Source organism: Oncorhynchus masou, chromosome 8 (genome assembly GCF_036934945.1).
Source record: "Oncorhynchus masou masou isolate Uvic2021 chromosome 8, UVic_Omas_1.1, whole genome shotgun sequence".
In the NCBI taxonomy this organism is placed as follows: Eukaryota; Metazoa; Chordata; class Actinopteri; order Salmoniformes; family Salmonidae; genus Oncorhynchus; species Oncorhynchus masou.
The window spans coordinates 20623215-20642502 of record NC_088219.1 but is presented as its reverse complement, the minus strand read 5'-3'; the positions used below and the strand labels follow the sequence as shown (position 1 = coordinate 20642502).

At 42.0% G+C, this 19288-nt stretch overlaps 1 protein-coding gene across 1 annotated transcript; it reads right to left on the bottom strand.

The window, feature by feature from the left end:
- Window positions 1-567: 567 nt before the first annotated feature.
- On the bottom strand, window positions 568-6343 carry LOC135543904 (calsenilin-like). The gene is made up of 8 exons (XM_064971217.1): window positions 6241-6343; window positions 5334-5458; window positions 4420-4489; window positions 1892-1962; window positions 1632-1739; window positions 1368-1472; window positions 1063-1125; window positions 568-801 (listed from the first exon to the last, which is right to left on the bottom strand). The coding sequence occupies exons 1-8, from the start codon at window positions 6341-6343 to the stop codon at window positions 754-756; spliced, it is 693 nt and encodes a 230-aa protein (XP_064827289.1). The 3' UTR covers window positions 568-753.
- Between the last annotated feature and the right edge of the window lie 12945 nt (window positions 6344-19288).

The following is a 19288-nucleotide window of genomic DNA, read 5'->3' as shown; positions in this document are numbered from 1 at the left end:
CTTTCAGTCAGGAGAGATTGACATGCATATTATTAATATTAGCTCTCTGTGTACATCCAAGGGTCAGCCTGGCTGCCCTGTTCTGAGCCAATTGCAATTTTTCGAAGTCCTATTTTGTGGCACTTGACCACACGACTGAACAGTAGTCAAGGTGCGACAAAACTAGGGCCTGTAGGACCTGCCTTGTTGATAGTGTTGTTAAGAAGGTGGAACATCGCTTTATTAAAGACAGACTTCTCCCCATCTTAGCTACTACTGTATCAATATGTTTTGACCATGACAGGTTACAATCTAGGGTTACTCCAAGCAGTTTAGTCATCTCATCTTGCTCAATTTCCACATGATTTATTACAAGATTTAGTTGAGGTTTTGTTAAGTGTTGCAATCATTTCAGTCACTGTAGTAGCTGACGTGTATAGTGTTGAGTCGCCCGCATACACAAACACTCTGGCTTTACTCAAAGTCAGTGGCATGTCGTTAGTAAAAATTTGAGAAAAAAAGGAAAGGAAAGTAGAACTGTCAGCAGGGCCATTTTTAGGGATTGTTTTCCTATACATAGTGGAGTCAAACGTTGAGAGTCACATTTCCCTATTCCACATGCTAAATGTTTACTGTCCTCATTTTGATGTGTGTCAATAATCTTCTATTATCCAACGGCGAGGGGCAAGGGACGGAGGGGCTTGTAGGGTCTGCTATTGGAATCAATCAAAGGTCATCTTGACATATATCTGTGTTCTCTGTCCAGTCCTAGACCTAGATTACATTCTCAAAGAGCTTTATGGAGGCCATTATATCTTCATCCTGGTGAGAGAAATTAAGAGTTAAGGAATTTGTTGTTTTGGACACAATGTCAATTGAACACTACTTATGGCAGTACTGTTCTTAGCTTTTCATATGTTGTGTGCTCTTCTGACATGTTGTGCAGGTTCTGTAAGACAAAACTGACAGAACTTGCTATCTACCAACTACAGGAATACCTGGAATGTCAGCCAGGCAGGTTAAAACCATGCAATAGCCAGTGGCTTGTCCTGTATTTGTAATATCAGATACATATGTGTTTACCTTCTGACAGGTCTCTATGAACTCATCGATGGTCACCACCCCATCTCTGTTCTGATCCATTTTCTGAAAAAGGTGGCCATTAAAGATCTTGTATGATTACATACCGTATACTACTAGCCTCCACAGTGACACAATGTGAGGCTTTAAGGTTGTGAAAATTCAAACCGACCAGAGTTCTCATCAAACAAAAACCAACAATAAAGCCTTAGGACAGAAACAATACAAACAGAAGGACAGAAGGTGTTTTAAACAACATGTAAAATATCAGACATGGGAGGGGGTTACATGCTGGGGGGTTTATGTACCTGAAAGAACTTGTCCACATGCTCAGATGGGTCATCATCTCGTACACTGGGAGAGGTATACCTGCCCATCATGTCATAGATGGACGTCATTATGGCCAACATCTCCTGTACACAGGTGCACACAATACACACATACACACACAGTTGCATGTACACACACACACAGTCATGAGTCAGTGCTATGTCTTGCAGTGTTACGTCTAGCAGTAGAAGTCTCTCTGTGCAACAGACAGGAAAGTTTGAAGGCAAGGCCTTCCACTGTACCTCCTTGGTGATGCAGCCATCCTTGTTGATATCATACAGATTGAAGGCCCACTGAAGCTTCTCTGTTTCTGAACCCCTGAGCAGTACGGATAGGCCAATCACAAAGTCCTGGAGGGGAGAGGAGGGGAGGGGAGAGGAGGAGTGTGTGTGTGTGTGGGGGGGGGGGGGTTGAGCAGGTTATTGGGATGGCTAAGATTGATTGTTCAGGAAGGTTTTATGCGAGAGAAGAAATTACCTTACTTTAAAGGAGCTTTGCTTACCTCAAAACGGATAGAGCCATTTCTGTCCATGTCAAAAGCGTTGAACAGGAAATGTGCATATGTGGTGGCATCTGAGTAGTGATACCAATAATGTAGTTAACATCAGGCAGGCGTACAGTAGATGACAGTTGGTTATTTATTCTCTTTTCACTTTCATCCATTTTGACGGTTGCTCAGGGTGAAATGGGTCAGTCTTTAAAGCATCTACAGGGCATTCGGAAAGAATTCAGAACCCTTGACTTTTTCCACATTTTGTTACGTTACAGCCTAATTCTAAAATTAATAAAATATTTTTTAACACCCCATAATGACAAAGCAAAAACACATTTTATGATTTTTTTCCCTAATTTATTAAAAATAAAAAACAGAAATGCCTTGTTTACATAAGCATTCAGATCCTTTGCTATGAGACTCAGGTGCATCCTGTTTCCATTGATCATCCTTGACATGTTTCTACAACTTGACCACAGTCCACCTGTGGTAAATTCAATTGATTGGACATGATTTGGAAAGGCACACCTGTCTATATAAGGTCCCAAAGTTGACAGTGCATGTCAGAGTAAAAACCAAGCCATGAGGTTGAAGGAATTGTCCGTAGAGCTCGGAGACAGGAATGTGTCGAGACACAGATCTGGGGAAGGGGACCAAAACATTTCTGCAGCATTGAAGGTTCCCAATACCACAGTGGCCTCCATCATTCTTAAATGGAAGACGTTTGGAACCATCAAGACTCTTCCTAGAGCTGGCCGTCCGGCCAGACTGAGCAATCGGTGGACAAGGGCCTTGGTCAGGGAGGTGACTAAGAACCCGAACTCTATCACTCTGACAGAGCACCAGAGTTCCTTTGTGGAAATGGAAGAAACTTCCAGAAGGACAGCCATCTCTGCAGCACTCCACCAGGCCTTTATGGTAGTGGCCAAATGGAAACCACTCCTCAGTAAAAGGCACATGACAGCCTGCTTGGAGTTTGCCAAAAGGCACCTAAAGGACTCTCAGACCATGAGAAACAAGATTCACTGGTCTGATGACACCAAGATTGAATTCTTTAGCCTGAATGCCAAGCGTCACACCTGGAGGAAACCTGGGACCATCCTTACAGTGAAGCATAGTGGTGGCAGCATCATGCTGTGGAGATGTTTTTCAGCGGCACCAACTGGGAGACTAGTCAGGATTGAGGGGAAGATGAATGGAGCTAATTATATAGAGATCCTTGATGAAAACCTGCTCCAGAGCGCTCAGGACCTGAGACTGGGGCGAGTGTTTACCTTCCAACAGGACAACGACCCTAAGCACATAGCCAAACACAGGAGTGGCTTTGGGACAAGTCTCTGAATGTCCTTGAGTGGCCCAGCCAGAGCCTGGACTTGAACCCGATCTAACATCTCTGGAGAGACCTGAAAATAGCTGTGTAGCGACGCTCCCCATCCAACCTGAAAGAGCTTGAGAGGATCTGCAGAGAAGAGTGGGAAAATTCCCCAAATACAGGTGTAACAAGCTTGTAGCATCATACCCAAGAAGACTCGAGGCTGCAATCGCTGCCAAAGGTGCTTCAACAAAGTACTGAGTCAATGGTCTTTATACTTATGTAAATGTGATATGTGTTTTTGAATTTTTATACATTTCCCAAAATTTCTACAAACCTGCTTTTACTTCATCATTATGGGTTATTGTTTGTAGATTGATGAGGGGAAAACATATTTAAAACATTTTAGAATAAGGCAGTAAAGTAATACATGTGGAAAAAGTCAAGGGGTCTGAATACTTTCCAAATGCACTGTATATATCAATAGATGAGGTTCTGAGTTGTCAGAATCTTGCATCTACTGATCAAATTTTCATTCAAAAACAGTAAGACAATGCTCTATCAAATAACAGTCCATTGAAATAGCCAGCCTGTCCTCAAGGACATGATATAGTAAATGTAAATCTGTGACACTCAAATTAGTATGATATGTTACATTGGGTATTGTTACTTAAGCCAAAAATGAGGTTGGTCGGGGAGGATAGGTGGGCATATAATGCAAAACTCTAGCAACCCAAAGGTGTCACGGGCAACTTTAGCATTTTAGCTAATAAGCAACTTTGCAACTACTTACTTCTTCTTAGCTACTTTGTAACTACTTAGCATGTTAGCTAACATAACTCTAACCTTAACCTTAACCTACAACCCTAACACCTAACCTAGCTAACTTGATCTATCTAGCCACCTTGCTAACATTAGCCACAACATGTCATACGTATTGCACATTTGTAACATATTGCACAAATTGCAGTTCATAACATATCATATGAATTGTAATTCGTAACAATTCATATGAAATGGATAATGGACATCCACAAAAGAATACCATACAAAACATCAAAATATATCATACTCATTCACAGATATACATTTGCTATGTGAGGTCTACCCCTGAGTCCAGGTTGAAATTGCTGATAACAGTAGGGGCAGTTAAAAGGGCGTCTCCCACCCATCTGCTATCAACCATGGTGCCTCCCTTGCATCTCTTGAGGGGAGAGAATCCTACCTCCCTGGGGGAAGAACTGTGAATAGATGGTCTTGAACGTCTCCTCATCCACCAGCCCGCTAGGACACTCCTGTTCAGAGAGACATGAACATATCTTGAATAAGTTTGTCTTACTTAACTTGTATGTATTGTACGCATTAATGTAGTTAAATATCTGTGAAAAGAGGTGTGTCTAACTGCTTGTAAATGGCTAATATGCAGGTAACTGCCAGAATAAAGGAAACACCAACATAAAGTGTCTTAATAGGGCGTTGGTCCACCATGAGCCAGAACAGCTTCAATGCACCTTGACATAGATTCTTATTAGTGTCTGGAACGCTATTGGATGGGTGTGACACCATTCTTCTGTGAAAAAATGCCATCATTTGGTGTTTTGTTGATGGTGGTAGAAAATGCTGTCTTAGGCACCGCTCCAGAATCTCCAATAAGTGTTCAATGGGGTTTAAAACTGGCAACTGAGATGGCCATGGCATATGGTTTACATCATTTTCATGCTCATCAAATCATGCAGTAACCACTCGTGCACTATGGATGGGGGCATTGTTATCCTATAGCCATGGTTGCCAGAATAATGGCCAAAATAATGGCCTGCCCTTCATTTTTATATAGGACCCTAAGCATGATTGGATGTTAACTGCTCAATTAACTCAGGAACCACACCTGTGTGGAAGCACCTGCTTTCAATATATGTTGCATCCCTCCTTTACTCAAGTGTTTCCATTATTTTGGCAGTTACCTGTATGTCTAAAATGCTTGAAGTGTGTGTAAATATCTGTGTAAATGTATGTAGCTATGTAAGTATGTAAAACATATTGTGAGATGATATCTTTGCAGTCCTTCAAGTCCCTGACAATGTTGATTTAAGCACCCCACTCCCACTCGGTGCTCTAAGCCCAGCCAAGTCCCAGTCGCACATTTTTGAAGCCTCTGTAGAGCGACTGCAGCTCTTTCCTGGTAAACTGGGTCTGGGCCTGGAGCTGTTCTAAGCCTTCGGGCTGGTGACGAACAGTAGAAAGCTCCAATTCACAGTCAGTACTCTCTGTTTGAGAGAGGAGAGGGAGAGAGGGAGAGGAGGACAACCCAGGGAAAGGAAGGAAAGTCGGGAGAAGGGGTGAGGTGAAAGGGAGAGGAGAATGCGGATTCAGGGAGAGGCAAAAATAGGACAGAAATGGATGAGAAAGGTTGAAATCGGGAGAGGAAGATGTGAGGATAATCAAAAGAAGTTGGGAGGGAGTGACATTTGTGTGGTGGGTAACAGAAATGGGATTGGATGACAATGGTGTACAATAACATTTTGAAAAGCAAAAAAGTAAGGATGATGAGAATGATGAGTGGAAGACAAGCAACACTCAGAGAGACAAAATATATATACATATACATATATAATGAGAGAGTGGGGCACAGATTAAAACATACATAATCAAGACAAAGGAAATGAAGAATACATGGAGTTACTACTGTGTGTGTGCTCACCATCTATGATATACAAACAACCAGAGAGAGGAAAAGGGAGAGGAAGAGATTGAAGTATAGGGAAGTGAGGAGGTGAGAAAGGGAGAAACACACAATCAGGTTAAGTCAGGTGGCCACAGTGTTGTCTTTTCTATTTATATCTATCAGTAATAAGACATGAGACCTTCGTGTTTTGAGGCATTGTGTCTTGATATGCAGTGGAAGCCAGCTGTCTCTCATAAGTTGACAACAGTGAAATCATGTAGCGTCAACTATCAACAACACAGTACGAATAGCTTTTGTCTATTTGTGAGGAATATGTTGGCCTTGATCAGAAAAGAGACTGGGGAGTCTGTTCCTGTTACTTACCATCTAATGACAAGGGCTCCCAGACACCAAACTGCTTGAACATTACAAAAAAAAGGCCAATGACTACAGTAATTGCAATCAGTTCCATGCCATCCAGCACCATGGCTGACTGATTTGAGTAAGAACCTTTATATGCTTTCTATTGGCCAGCCCTGGACATATAGGTTGTGTATTCTATAACTTGACAAATGTTTGCTGCTGTAAGTGTGTGTCTAAAAAACATCCTATCAAAGAATTGAAGAAGATGCCTGAAAAATAGCTGCAAACACTGAAATCTATTGGTCACTCTTTACTCCCCCCATCCTCCCACCCACACAAATTGTTAAAGCAGGTGAAATCTGCAAGTGACGATGCTCTTCATGGGTGAACAAGGTAAAGATCCCGTAACAGTCACTCTGTTTCAGCTGCCATTCATTTAACCCCTTGATCTCCAGCGAAGGCAAAAATGTGAGTTTGTTGATAATATTTTGTCTTCCAAAAGTCCTTCTAAATCCAGGTCCAGTGCATGGTTTTGAGTAAAAAAACAACAAAGGTATACTACTTAATTCCTCATCTCCCAAATCTCCTTTGTGAAGTATCCTCTGTTGTAAACATTCTGTCCCAGTTAAGGGCTGAACCCCCTGTGTCTCCCTTTTTGGGTAAGTCCGTCCCACAGGTCCATCAAGATAGGAATTCTCCCTCTAGTGCAGTCTCCGGTTTGAGTGAGCGAGAAAGATGAGAGAGGGGGGAGGAGGGCAGCGAGTCCGGAGGGATGATGTGTGTTTTTTACTAATAGTTTCTGATTGACCGTCTGAGCGTTTCCTTGTTTGCCCAGGCATTTTAAGGATGATGTAAAGCTGTAAACCAGGCATTGATCCACATCCGCTGATGGCTGGAATATGACCAGCAGCACTTAGAGTGAAGGAGTCTGCCCTACCCTGTGTGGCGCTGCCTGTGTCTACCTCCCATTGACACATATAGCACAAAAAGGCAGACTCACATCAAACATAACACTGGATGGATTCACAAAGAAACCTCACATTGTGTTTCTAATTCAACAAACTAATATCAAGGGACTTTAAATTGGGGGAAGAGGGGCGGTAGACAGAGTGCCCTAAGGTTTTTCCCATCCTATTCCTCTTTAAGTCTCTGTCAAGTTTTAGCATCAATGCTCTCCATTCGTTTACACTCCACCAACACTTTCATGATATCAGTTGTGGTAGAGTGCATGACTGTGAGGGCGTAAACAAGACAAAGGGAAGAGACGAAGATGGGAAGAGTTCATAACTGATGAGTGTGCACATCTTAATGGAGTGAGTTTAAGCAGGAGCTGAGAGAGAGGGGGGGATAAATCAATCATTGAGATGCAAAATGCTGGTCTTAGGACTGGAATGGGAACAGGCCAGAAATGCATTTTACCAAAGAGAGAGAGAGATTTAGATGGAGTTAGTCACTTGACTCCCTCTTCTAAGTGCCCAGAGATGCTACACATAAAGGTGCTGCACCTTGTGGATACTATAGGGAAAACACTTAAGCAGCACTGACCACTGCACAGGGAAGACAGTCTGAGGCCCCTCCCACAACTGAGCCTGTGTTCATCATATCAAATCAAATTTGATTACTCACATCCCCCGAATACAACAGTGAAATGCTTACTTACGAGTCCCTAACCGACAGTGCAGTTTAAAAAGATACAGATAAGAATAAGAGATAAAAGTAACAAGTAATTCAAGAGGAGAAGTAAAAAATAACAATATATACAGGGGGGTGCCGGTATAGAGTCAATGTGTGGGGGCACCGGTTAGTTGAGGTAGTATGTATATGGAGGTAGAGTTAATTAAAGTGACTATGCATAGTTAACAACAAAGAGTAGCAGTGGTGTGGAGAGGGGAGGGGGGGGGGGCAATGTGAATAGTCTGGGTAGCCATTTGACTAGATGTTCAGGAGTCTTATGGCTTGGGGGTAGAACCTGATTAGAAGCCTCTTGGACTTAGACTTGGCGCTCCAGTACCGCTTACCGTTTGGTATTAGAGAGAACAGTCTTTGACTAGTGTGGCTGGAGTCTTTGACAATTGTCACCTTCTTCTGACACCGCCTGGTATAGAGGTCCTGGATGGCAGGAAGCTTTGCCCCAGTGATGTACTGGGCTGTTCACACTCTGTAGTACCAGGCAGTGATGCAACCACTGCTCTCGATGGTGCATCTGTAAAACCTTTTGAGGATCTGAGGACCCATGCCAAATCTTTTCAGTCTCCTGAGGGGGAATAGATTTTGTCATGCCCGCTTCACGACTGTCATGTTGTGCTTGGACCATGTTAGTTTGTTGGTGATGTGGACACCAAGGAACTTGAAGCTCTCAACCTGCTACTCTGCAGCCCCGTCGATGAGAATGGGGGCGTGCTATGTCCTCTTTTTCTTGTAGTCCACAATCATCTCCTTTGTCTTGATCACGTTGAGGGAGAGGTTGTAGTCCTCTCACCACATGGCCAGGTCCCCTCCCTATAGGCTGTCTCATTGTTGTCGGTGATCAGGCCTACTACGGTTGTGTCATCTGCAAATTTAATGATGGTGTTGGAGTCGTGCCTGGCCGTGCAGTCATGAGTGAACAGGGAGTTCAGGAGGGGACTGAGTACGCACCCCTAAGGGGCCCCTGTGTTGAGTATCAGCGTGGCAGATGTGTTGTTACCTACCTTTACCACCTGGGGGCGGCCCGTCAGGAAGTCCAGCATCCTGTTGCAGAGGGAGGTGTTTAGTCCCAGGATCCTTAGCTTATTGATGAGCTTTGAGGGCGCTATGGTGTTGAACGATGAGCTGTAGTCAATGAATAGCATTCTCACATAAGTGTTCCTTCTGTCCAGGTGGGAAAGGGCAGTGTGGATTGCAATCTGTTGGGGCGGTATGCAAATTGGAGTGGGTCTAGGGTTTCTGGGATGATGGTATTGATGTGAGCCATGAACAGCCTTTCAAAGCACTTCATGGCTATAGACGTGAGTGCTATGGGTCAGTAGTCATTTAGGCAGGTTTCCTTAGTGTTCTTGTGCACAGGCACTATGGTGGTCTGCTTAAAACATGTTGGTATTACAGACTCGGACAGAGAGAGGTTGAAAATGTCAGTGAAAACACTTGCTAGTTGGTCAGCGCATGCTCACAGTACTCTCGGCTGTGCTTCCCTTTGTAGTCTGTAATGGTGTCCAGGCGCTGCCACATCCGACGAGTGTCAGAGCCGGTGTAGTATGACTCGATCTTAGTCCTGTATTGACGCTTTGTTTGATGGTTCGTCGGAGGGCATAGCGGGATTTCTTATAAGCTTCCGGGTTAGAGTCCTGCTTCTTGAAGGCGGCAGCTCTAGCCTTTAGCTCAGTGAGGATGTTGCCTGTAATCCATGACTTCTGTTTGGGGTATGTACGTACGGTCACTGTGGGGATGACGTCATCGATGCAATTATTGATGAAGCCAATGACAGATGTGATGTACTCCTCAATGCCGTTGGAGGAATCCCGGAACATATTCCAGTCTGTGCTCGCAAAACAATCCTGTAGCTTAGCATCTGCTTCATCTGACCACTTTTTTATTGATCTTGTCACTGGTGCTTCCTGCGTTCATTTTTGCTTGTAAGCAGAAATTAGGAGGATAGAATTATGGCCAGATTTGCCAAATGGAGGGCGAGTGCTTCTTTGCAAACACATACAAGTTGAAATACTAAGAGTAAAAAATGCCTTTTAGGAGAGGATTCCTCACTGTCAACTCTATTTCCACAGGGAGCAAACACAGGTGACCAAACCACTACTATCAGAATGATCACAGAACATATTTAGTCCACTGATCTTTTTTGTGTGTTTTTTTACCTTTATTTAACTACACAAGTCAGTTTTAAGAACAAATTCTTATTTTCAATGCTCTAACCACTAGGCTACCCTGCCGCCCCAAATGTCTCTATAACCATGTGAACTGCCAGAACAGTACCAGGCAGACCCTTCTATACATGCATATGGTATAAGGTCAGCTCATGTAATAGACCATTTAAAAAAACTGAGTGGCTGCGGTTACAGATTTTCTGAAATCCGACTTGCCTTGGCTATTCATATGGAGATTTCTGCACATGTGCAGGATTTTTCTTTTCCGTAACTTCTGCTCAGTCTCCCACTGCCGCCTCTCCCTCATTGACATGGAGGTGGAAACTTTATGTTGTAGGGGAGAGCAGGGATTAAAGCAACACAGTGCAAAAGTAATGCTCATTTTCTCATGTAACACAGAAGCTAGAATGATGCACAGTGAGGTCAGTGCATTCCTAATGTGGAGGACGACCTCCCTGCGAAATAACAGCCCATTCCGACCATGTTTCACAGAGTTATCAACAAAAAAGGGGTTTTGAGCTAAAAACAGACCTGCAAGTGTTTTTCAGTTGTAGAGTTGTGTTTAGTTGTTTAAGGTACCAAACATGTAATTTTCTTATCCTATCTAGTTACTAAATGACAGCATAGGTTTCAAGTATCATGCTAGCTAGTCTTGGGTGTTAGCCTGGGTGAAATTACAGTAAAACAATGTAAACTGATGACCGGGAATAAAATAAAATAAACATTTATGCACAGGCCATTGTCTCTGCTAGTTCATATTGCTTTTATAATGTTAGCAATGTATCAACAAGTGACAATGTTTGAAAATGATATATGTCGTCATTAGAATTATGCCTTAATTAATCAATTGACTTGATGGATCAGATTTTCACATAAGCTTTCAAATGCAGGTTAGTGGTTCAAAATATATTTATAATTCTGGAGGTCAAATACCTTATGTAAAGCCAAGGAAATTTGATAAGCATGATGAGTTTGCGGTTTGTGAAGAGAATAAAGCCGTTTATTTTCTCAAGACAAGAGGAGCGCGTGTGACAAGGACAGCTGGAGCGCACATAATTGGTGCAGCAAAGCATGAATAATCATTGAAAATGGTGAAAAACATCTCCTACTACATTCCAATTAAAGTGAGATAAGAACATAATGGTTAATGTAGCTTTGATGGCTTATAGTACATTTGTTGAAAGTAACAAGCATTACAAACCAGAAACATGGCGATGAGACAAATATTGTGCACTTCTCGCCAGCTGTTTCTTCCATCCCAAGGCTGTGTTATTCCCCACCCACCAGCAGGTACAAAAGTAATATATATATATATATATATATATATATATATATATATATATATATATATATATATATATATATATATATATAAATATATATATTACTTTTGTACCTGCCGGTTGTTTGTCATAAAATATTATGTATCTAGCTCTATCGATCTCTGAGTAATTAGGAACAAAACTAAAAAAGTGTTACTTTTGTCCTGCTTCTCTACACTAACGATATGGTCGACATATTCGAACTATAAATTCTATGCCTCAAGCACAATTTCATGTTATTTTTTCAGGAGGGGTGTTAGGCTACATGCAGCTATCTTGTTGTACACAAAAGACATGATTGACATGTCCGTACCAACTTTGTTGTGTGTTGTAACAGTGTTACAAACATAAGCACAAAACAAAGGTCGTCTGTTTCAAGCAAGACAGAGACAGGCAGTCTCTCAAATTCATTGCAAACTTTGGCTAGGTCTTTTTTCATCAACTCTCGCTAAAACATGGCAGCATAACTATGAAGATTATCATCACAAATAGTAGGCAGTCCAAAGCAGTAGTTAACAAACGACATAAGGGTGCTGGGCGATGCAGACTTTGGTTACCTGTGAGGATACAAATGCTCAGCTGCCTATAACATTCGGCTGCACAGAGGTGGAACAGCTTGGTAGCCTACTCTTCCGTACTTGCATGATCATTGAGAAGCGAAAAAGCTGTTAGAAGGGATGGGATGGTGTTGGTTAACATATGAGGAGACATAGGCTACATCATCATGGTTCAGAGGAGGGTGAGTAAAGACAGGAAGTAAAGGAAGTGGCAGTTTGAGCAGCAGCTACGTAGTGTGTGTAAAAAAACACGGCCTTGAAACTAAGACAGTAGTACAAAGTGCTGATTGATCTTACATTAAAGACAGATGTTGATGGCATATTGGCATTCTTCAGGATTATGTACCTGTACAGGAACCAAATCAGCGGAAATTCCAGAGCGCCAACTAATTGTACTCGTTAAAACTCAAACTTTCATTAAAATTCACATGCAGGGTACTCAATTCAAGCCACACACGTTGTGAATATAGCCAACATGTCAGATTTGTAAAATGCTTTTCGGCGAAAGCATGAGAAGCTATTATCTGATAGCATGCAGCCCCCAGAAACACACAAAGGGGACGTAAACAAAGAAATTAGCGTAGCCGGCGCTACCCAAAACGCAGAAATAAAATATAAAACATTCATTACCTTTGACGAGCTTCTTTGTTGGCACTCCTATATGTCCCATAAACATCACAATTGGGTCTTTTTTTCGATTAAATCGGTCCATATATACCCAAAATGTCCATTTATGAACACAGAGAAATCCATGGAAAAAGTCACGTTTTCCGAACGCGACGTTATTTTATAAAATTCATAAAGTTGCCTATAAACTTTGACAAAACACTTCAACCTACTTCTGTAATCCAAGTTTAGGTATTAGTAAACGTTAATAAACGATCAAATTGATCACGGAGAGATCTGTATTCAATAGCTAGAAGTTTACAAAACAAAGTCCAGTTCCTCACGGACATTTTTTTCAGTTGCGCACCTGAAGACCGGATGTGCTATTGACTAATCTGACCAAGGATAAAGGGCCCTGGTAATCACAACACTGGCGACATCGTGGGGAAGCTGTAGGAATTGCAAACACAGTTCCATCATTTATGGCAAGCCATAGACAATACAAAGACTGGCGGATGGATTTTTTCTTTGTAGATTTTGTGATCAGGTTTTCTTGCGATTTTGACAACGGAACTCGTTCTGTTATAGTCACAGACACCATTGAACCAGTTCTAGAAACTTCAGAGTGTTTTCTATGCACACATACTAATCATATGCATACATACTAATCATATGCATATACTATATTCCTGGCATGAGTAGCAGGACGTTGAAATGTTGCGCGATTTTTAACAGAATGTTGAAAAAAGTAGCTCGATCTTCAACAGTTAACATACTCTTCGGATCAAACATTAACAACTGTATTGAGAGCAACATTAAGGCCAATAGTCCAAAACAATTACAGTACAGCTCTATGTCTCAATTTAATGTCAATTTTAGTGGCTTTATTGGCATAGGAAACATATGTTTACATTGATAAAGCAAGGGAAATAGATAATTAACAAAAGTGAAATAAACAAAAAAATGAACAGTAAACATTACACTCACAAAAGTTCCAAAAGAATAAAGACATTTCAAATGTCATATTATGTATATACAGTGCCTTGCAAAATATTCATCCCCCTTGGTGCTTTTCCTATTTTGTTGCATTACAACCTGTAATTTAAATGGATTTTCATTTGGATTTCATGTAATGGACATGCACAAAATAGCCAAAATTGGTGAAGTGAAATGAAAAAAATAACTTTAATAATCCCTTTGCTATGAAGCCCCTAAATAAGATCTGGTACTTCAGAAGTCACGTAATTAGTTAAATAAAGTCTACATGTGTGCAATCTAAGTGTCACATGATCTCAGTATAAATACACCTGTTCTGAAAGGCCCCAGAGTCTGCAACACCACTAAGCAAGGGGCACCACCAAGCAAGCGGCACCATGAAGAGCTCTCCAAACAGGTCAGGGACAAAGTTGTGGAGAAGTACAGATCAGGGTTGGGTTATAAAAAAAATATCAGAAACTTTGAACATCCCACGGAGCACCATTAAATCCATTATTAAAACATTCAACCACAACAAACCTGCCAAGAGAGGGCCGCCCACCAAAACTCATGGACCAGGCAAGGAGGGCATTAATCAGAGAGGATACAAAGAGACCAAATATAACCCTGAAGGAGCTGCAAAGCTCAGTGGAGATTGGAGTATCTGTCCATTGGACCACTTTAAGCCGTACACTCCACAGAGCTGGACTTAACAGAAGAGTGGCCAGAAAAAAGCCATTGATTAAAGAAAAAATAAGGAAACACGTTTGGTGTTCGCCAAAAGGCTTGTGGGAGACTCCCCAAACATATGGAAGAAGGTACTCTGGTCAGATGAGATTGAGCTTTTTGGCCAACATTATGTCTGGTGCAAGAGAAGACCCCAAGAACACCATCCCCACAGTGAATCATGGTGGTGGCTGCATCATGCTGTGGGAATGTTTTTCATCAGCAGGGACTGGGAAACTGGTCAAATTGAAGGAATGATAGATGGCTCTAAATATAGGGAAATACTTGAGGGAAACCTGTTTCAGTCTTCCTGAGATTTGAGACTGGGATGGAGGTACACTTTCCAGGAGGACAATGGCCCTAAGCATACTGCTAAATCAACACTTGAGTGGCTTAAGGGGAAACATTTAAATGTCTTGTAATGGCCTAGTCAAAGCCCAGACAGACCTCAATCCAATTGAGAATCTGTGGTATGACTTAAAGATTGCTGTACACCAGCAGAACCCATCCAACTTGAAGGAGCTGGAGCAGTTTTGCCTTGAAGAATGGGCAAAAAATCCCAGTGGCTAGATGTGCCAAGCTTATTGAGACATACACCAAGAGACTTGCTGCTGTAATTGTTGCAAAAGGTGCGTCTACAAACTATTGACTTTGGGAGGGGGAGAGGGGGGTGAATAGTTATGCACGCTCAAGTTTTCAGTTTTTTTTTCTTCACAATAACAAATATTTGCATTAAAGTGTCTCACATCCCGGTCCTGTGGAAAGAAATGTGTGTTTTTTGCCAATTTTAACTACACACTTTCTGTTTGTGTACATGGATTTTATAATGTTGTATGTTTTTCCCCCCAACACCACTTTCCATCAATTTGTATAGCAGATCCTCATGCCAAAATGAGTCGAAAGAGTCGAAAGACTTTGCCTTTGTTTTGGTTTGTTTGTTTGTCAGTTAGGGTGTGTATGGTGAATACGTGGCCTGTCATACGGTAATTTGGTAAAAAGCCAATTTGACATTTGCTTAGTTACTGCTTTTGCTAAGGAAATGTATCAGTCTGCTGTTAATGATCATGCAGAGGATTTTTCCAAGGTTGCTGTTGACGCAATTATGTAGTTACCAGAACCCACTGGATTCTCCAGTCTTTAATAGCTGATTCTAAGATTTGTATTTGATCATGTATATGTTTTTGCTGTTTGGATACGTTTCTCAATATCTTTCTTGGGTTTTTTCATTCTTCATCAAACCATTTGTCAATTTTGTAAATTTTCTTAGGTTGTCTGCTTGAAATTATACTTTTTAGGATTTCTACTGCCAAGTTTCACCTTCACTATTACAGTGAAACCCTTTGTCCAAGAAATTGTCTTGAAGGGATTGAATTTGTTGTTGAGTAATTGTTTTTTGGTAGATTTCCACACTATTTTCCTTCGATCTATAGCATTTCTTAATATTATTCAGTTTCTTTGGCTTTGATGCCTCATGATTGAGCATAGCTCTGTTCAAGTAGAGTGTGATTTTGTTGTGATCTGATAGGGGTGTCAGTGGACTGACTGTGAATGCTCTAAGAGACTCTGAGTTGATGTAGGTGTTTGTCCCCCTGTGTGCTGAGGGTGTCAGGTTCTTGTCCAGTTCTGACATTTAGATTGATATAGACTAGTACATGTCCCTGGTCCTGGAAATTGTTGATCTCCCCCTCTAGGATGGAGAAGCTGTCATTGTTAAAGTATGGGAATTATATTGGGGGGATATAGGTAGCACACACAAGGACATTTTTCTCTGTGATAATTTCTAACCAGATGTAAAATGTTCCTGTTTTGACTAAGTCGACAGAGTCGGTTAGGTCTGCTTTCTACCAAATTAGCATACCTCCTGAGTGTCTTCCCTGATTCACAGGATGACAATGTCTGTGTATCCAATTTATTTGATGAAGTCTCCTCTCTCTCTCTCTCTCTCTCTCTCTCTCTCTCTCTCCATCACTTAAACAATTCCGAATAGTTCTGAGACTACCAGAAAGAGTGAGAGTACCATCTGGTGTGCATAGAGAGTACTTCTACTATGTCATGCAATGAGTGATACTATCCAGCAGATGTAGATCCCTAGAAATGGTTGTATTGGTGGTTCCTTACTGAAGTAGGATGCGTTGAGGCAGGGCAGAAGGGCGATGAAGGGGTTAATTTGGGGGCGGGATGGGGGTTTGGGGGTAGAGAATGGGTAAGGGTCTCTTAGCTCCGGTGAGTGCACGTGCAGATGTTAACCCCATTCTGCACGCACAGAAGGGCAATGTCAATAATTTAGATAGGTAGAGAAAATGAGGGCTCATGGGGTATAAGCAGCAACAGACACTCTACTATTCCCTCCATACTCAGCTCATGCTTCAACCCATAGTTCAAGTGCTGGATAGAAAAGTGAAAAACATATTCTTTCTTTAACAGCATCTATTTATTTAACAATATTTTACATAGCCTTGGATGTCTCTCTATTTGCATGTGTTGTACTTGGTAAGGGTATGGAAATGATTTGAAACTAAATAATCCACCAAGGCTTTGAATCAAAAATCATCGATAATTGAATAAGATCAATTGACAAAATGACTGGCTATAGTCTCTGTCAGGAGGCAGCTCTTCTCTATCTGCTGAGAGATCAGGTATATTACTGTTAACACTGGCATTTTCATTTCAGTAATATTTTTAAGCTTCCTACACTGAACAAAAATATAAACGCACCGTGCTATAATTTCAAAGATTTTACAGAGTTACAGTTCATATAAGGAAATCAGTCAACTGAAATAAATACATTAGGTCACAAAGGTAGGGGCGTGGATCAGAAAACCGACACATCTCCTTTGCATTGAGTTGATCAGGCTGTTGATTGTGGCCTGCGGAATGTTGTCCAAGTCCTCGTTAATGCCTCTGCGATGTTGTTGGGTGTTGGCCTGTACTGGAACACGCTGACGTACAGGTCGATCCAGAGCTCAATTGGTGACATGCATGGTGAGTATGCAGGCCATGGAAGAACTGGGACATTTTCAGCTACCAGGAATTGTATACAGATCCTTGTGACATGGGGCCGTGCATTATCATTTTGAAATACGAGGTGGTGGTGGCAGATGAATGGCATGACAACGGGCCTCAGGTTCTCATCAGGGTATCTCTGTGCATTCAAACTGCCATTGATTAAATGCAATTGGGTTCGTTGTTCGTAGCTTATACCTGCCCATACCATAACCCCATAGCCACCATGGGGCACTCTGTTCACACTGTTGACTTCAGCAAACAGCTCGCCCACACAACGCCATCTGCCCAATATAGTTGAAACCGGGTTTCATCCGTGAAGAGCACACTTCCCCAGCATGCCATTGGTGAGCATTTGCCCACTGAAGTCGGTTACGATGCCAAACTGCAGTCAGGTCAAGACCCTGAGGTGGACGACGAGCACGCAGATGAGCTTCCTTGAGATGGTTTCTAACAGTTTGGGCAGAAATTCCTTGGTGGTGCAAACCTGCAGTTTCATCAGCTGTCTGGGTAGCTGGTCTAAGACGATCCTGCAGGTTATGAAGCCGGATGTGGAGGCCCTGGGCTGGCGTGGTTACACGTGGTCAAAGGTTGTGAAGCTTGTTGGACGTACTGCCAAATCTCTAAAATGACATTATGGTAAAGAAATTAACATTCAATTCTCTGGCAACAGTTCTGGTGGACATATCTGCAGTCAGAATGCCAATTGTACGCTCCCTCAAAACTTGAGACATCTGTAGCATTATGTTGTGTGACAAAACTGCACATTTTGGAGAGGCCTTTTATTGTCCCCAGCACAAGGTGCACCTGTGTAATGATCATGCTGTTTAATCAGCTTCTTGATATGCCACACCTGTCAGGTGGATAGATTATCTTGGCAAAGGATAAATGCTCACTAACAGGGATGTAAACAAATTTGTGCCAAAATGTTTTGAGAAATAAGCTTTTTGTGCATCTGGAACATTTCTGGGATCTTTTATTTAAGCTCATGAAACATGGGATCAACACTTTACATGTTGTGTTTATATTTTTGTCAAGTATAAATGCCTCCTAAAACCATTTGTAAGAATTGAGAGAAAAATAAATAGTCAACAATAAAACATTTAAAAAAGACGAGATTGGAATAGTTTACAGGAACAAACTCAGCAGTAACCCTACAGCAATCAGTTTACTGTGACTGTAGAGGGAACTAGAATGAATAGAGATTTATTGATAGATTGAGTGGCGGGTATACTGAAGTGACACAAAGAGAGGAGAGGCTAGCACAGCAGAAGTCAACCGAGAGAGAGAGAGAGAGAGAGAGAGAGAGAGAGAGAGCGAGAGAGAGAGAGAGAGAGAATAGAGAGAAGATAGAGTTTTAAATATAGTCCTATAAGATAGGGTAGATGCATCAGAAATAACGTAATCAGTAGTATAGGCCAGGGGATTGAAAGACTGCATCCCCTCCCCCTCTACTCCGCCATCATCTTCACTCCACCCAGCTATCCCAAACAGGGTAGGACACATACAACATTGTGGCTGGGATGACTGAGCCTCATATTAGTTACAGTAGTTAGTAGTTAGTTGGGTAGTTAGTTCTGCTCTGTCCCATACCTACCTGGCCCCTGTGCTCGTGTTGTGTTGTCGATGATCCATTTGACGAGACAGCACTTCATCAGAGATTTACGACTGATCCGCGGCTTCTGCCATTTCCCTCTTTCCTCCCTCTGTCCTCCAGGGCTGGGCTCTGTTCCGTTGGCATCAGGCAGGAGGCCACTGTCCATCCCCTTCCCATCAGCCTGGGGGACAGAGAACTGGGTTAACAGATGACAGAGAAAAGGGGAAGGACACTACAGAAAGGACTGTTAGTACAGACAGAAAAGAGGTGTTAGTATACTTCAGAGAGGGTTGTTGGTACAGAAGGGTTAGTGAATACACAGAGGAGAAATCATGGGCTGGACAGAGAGGGAGGAAGCGAACACGATTTCAAAATAGAAACACAATTGTGCAAAGAACCACACAAGGCTTAAAATCAGCCATTCCTAAG

Excerpts from the sequence above, each read along its gene's own strand:
- LOC135543904 (XM_064971217.1), bottom strand. The coding sequence starts at position 6,343 with ATGGTGCTGGATGGCATGGAACTGATTGCAATTACTGTAGTCATTGGC. Across the intron at positions 1,963-4,419 it reads ACAGTTCTTCCCCCAGGGAG|ATGCCACCACATATGCACAT; the intron begins GTAGGATTCTCT and ends ATCACTACTCAG. Across the intron at positions 1,740-1,891 it reads ATGGCTCTATCCGTTTTGAG|GACTTTGTGATTGGCCTATC; the intron begins GTAAGCAAAGCT and ends TCTCCCCTCCAG.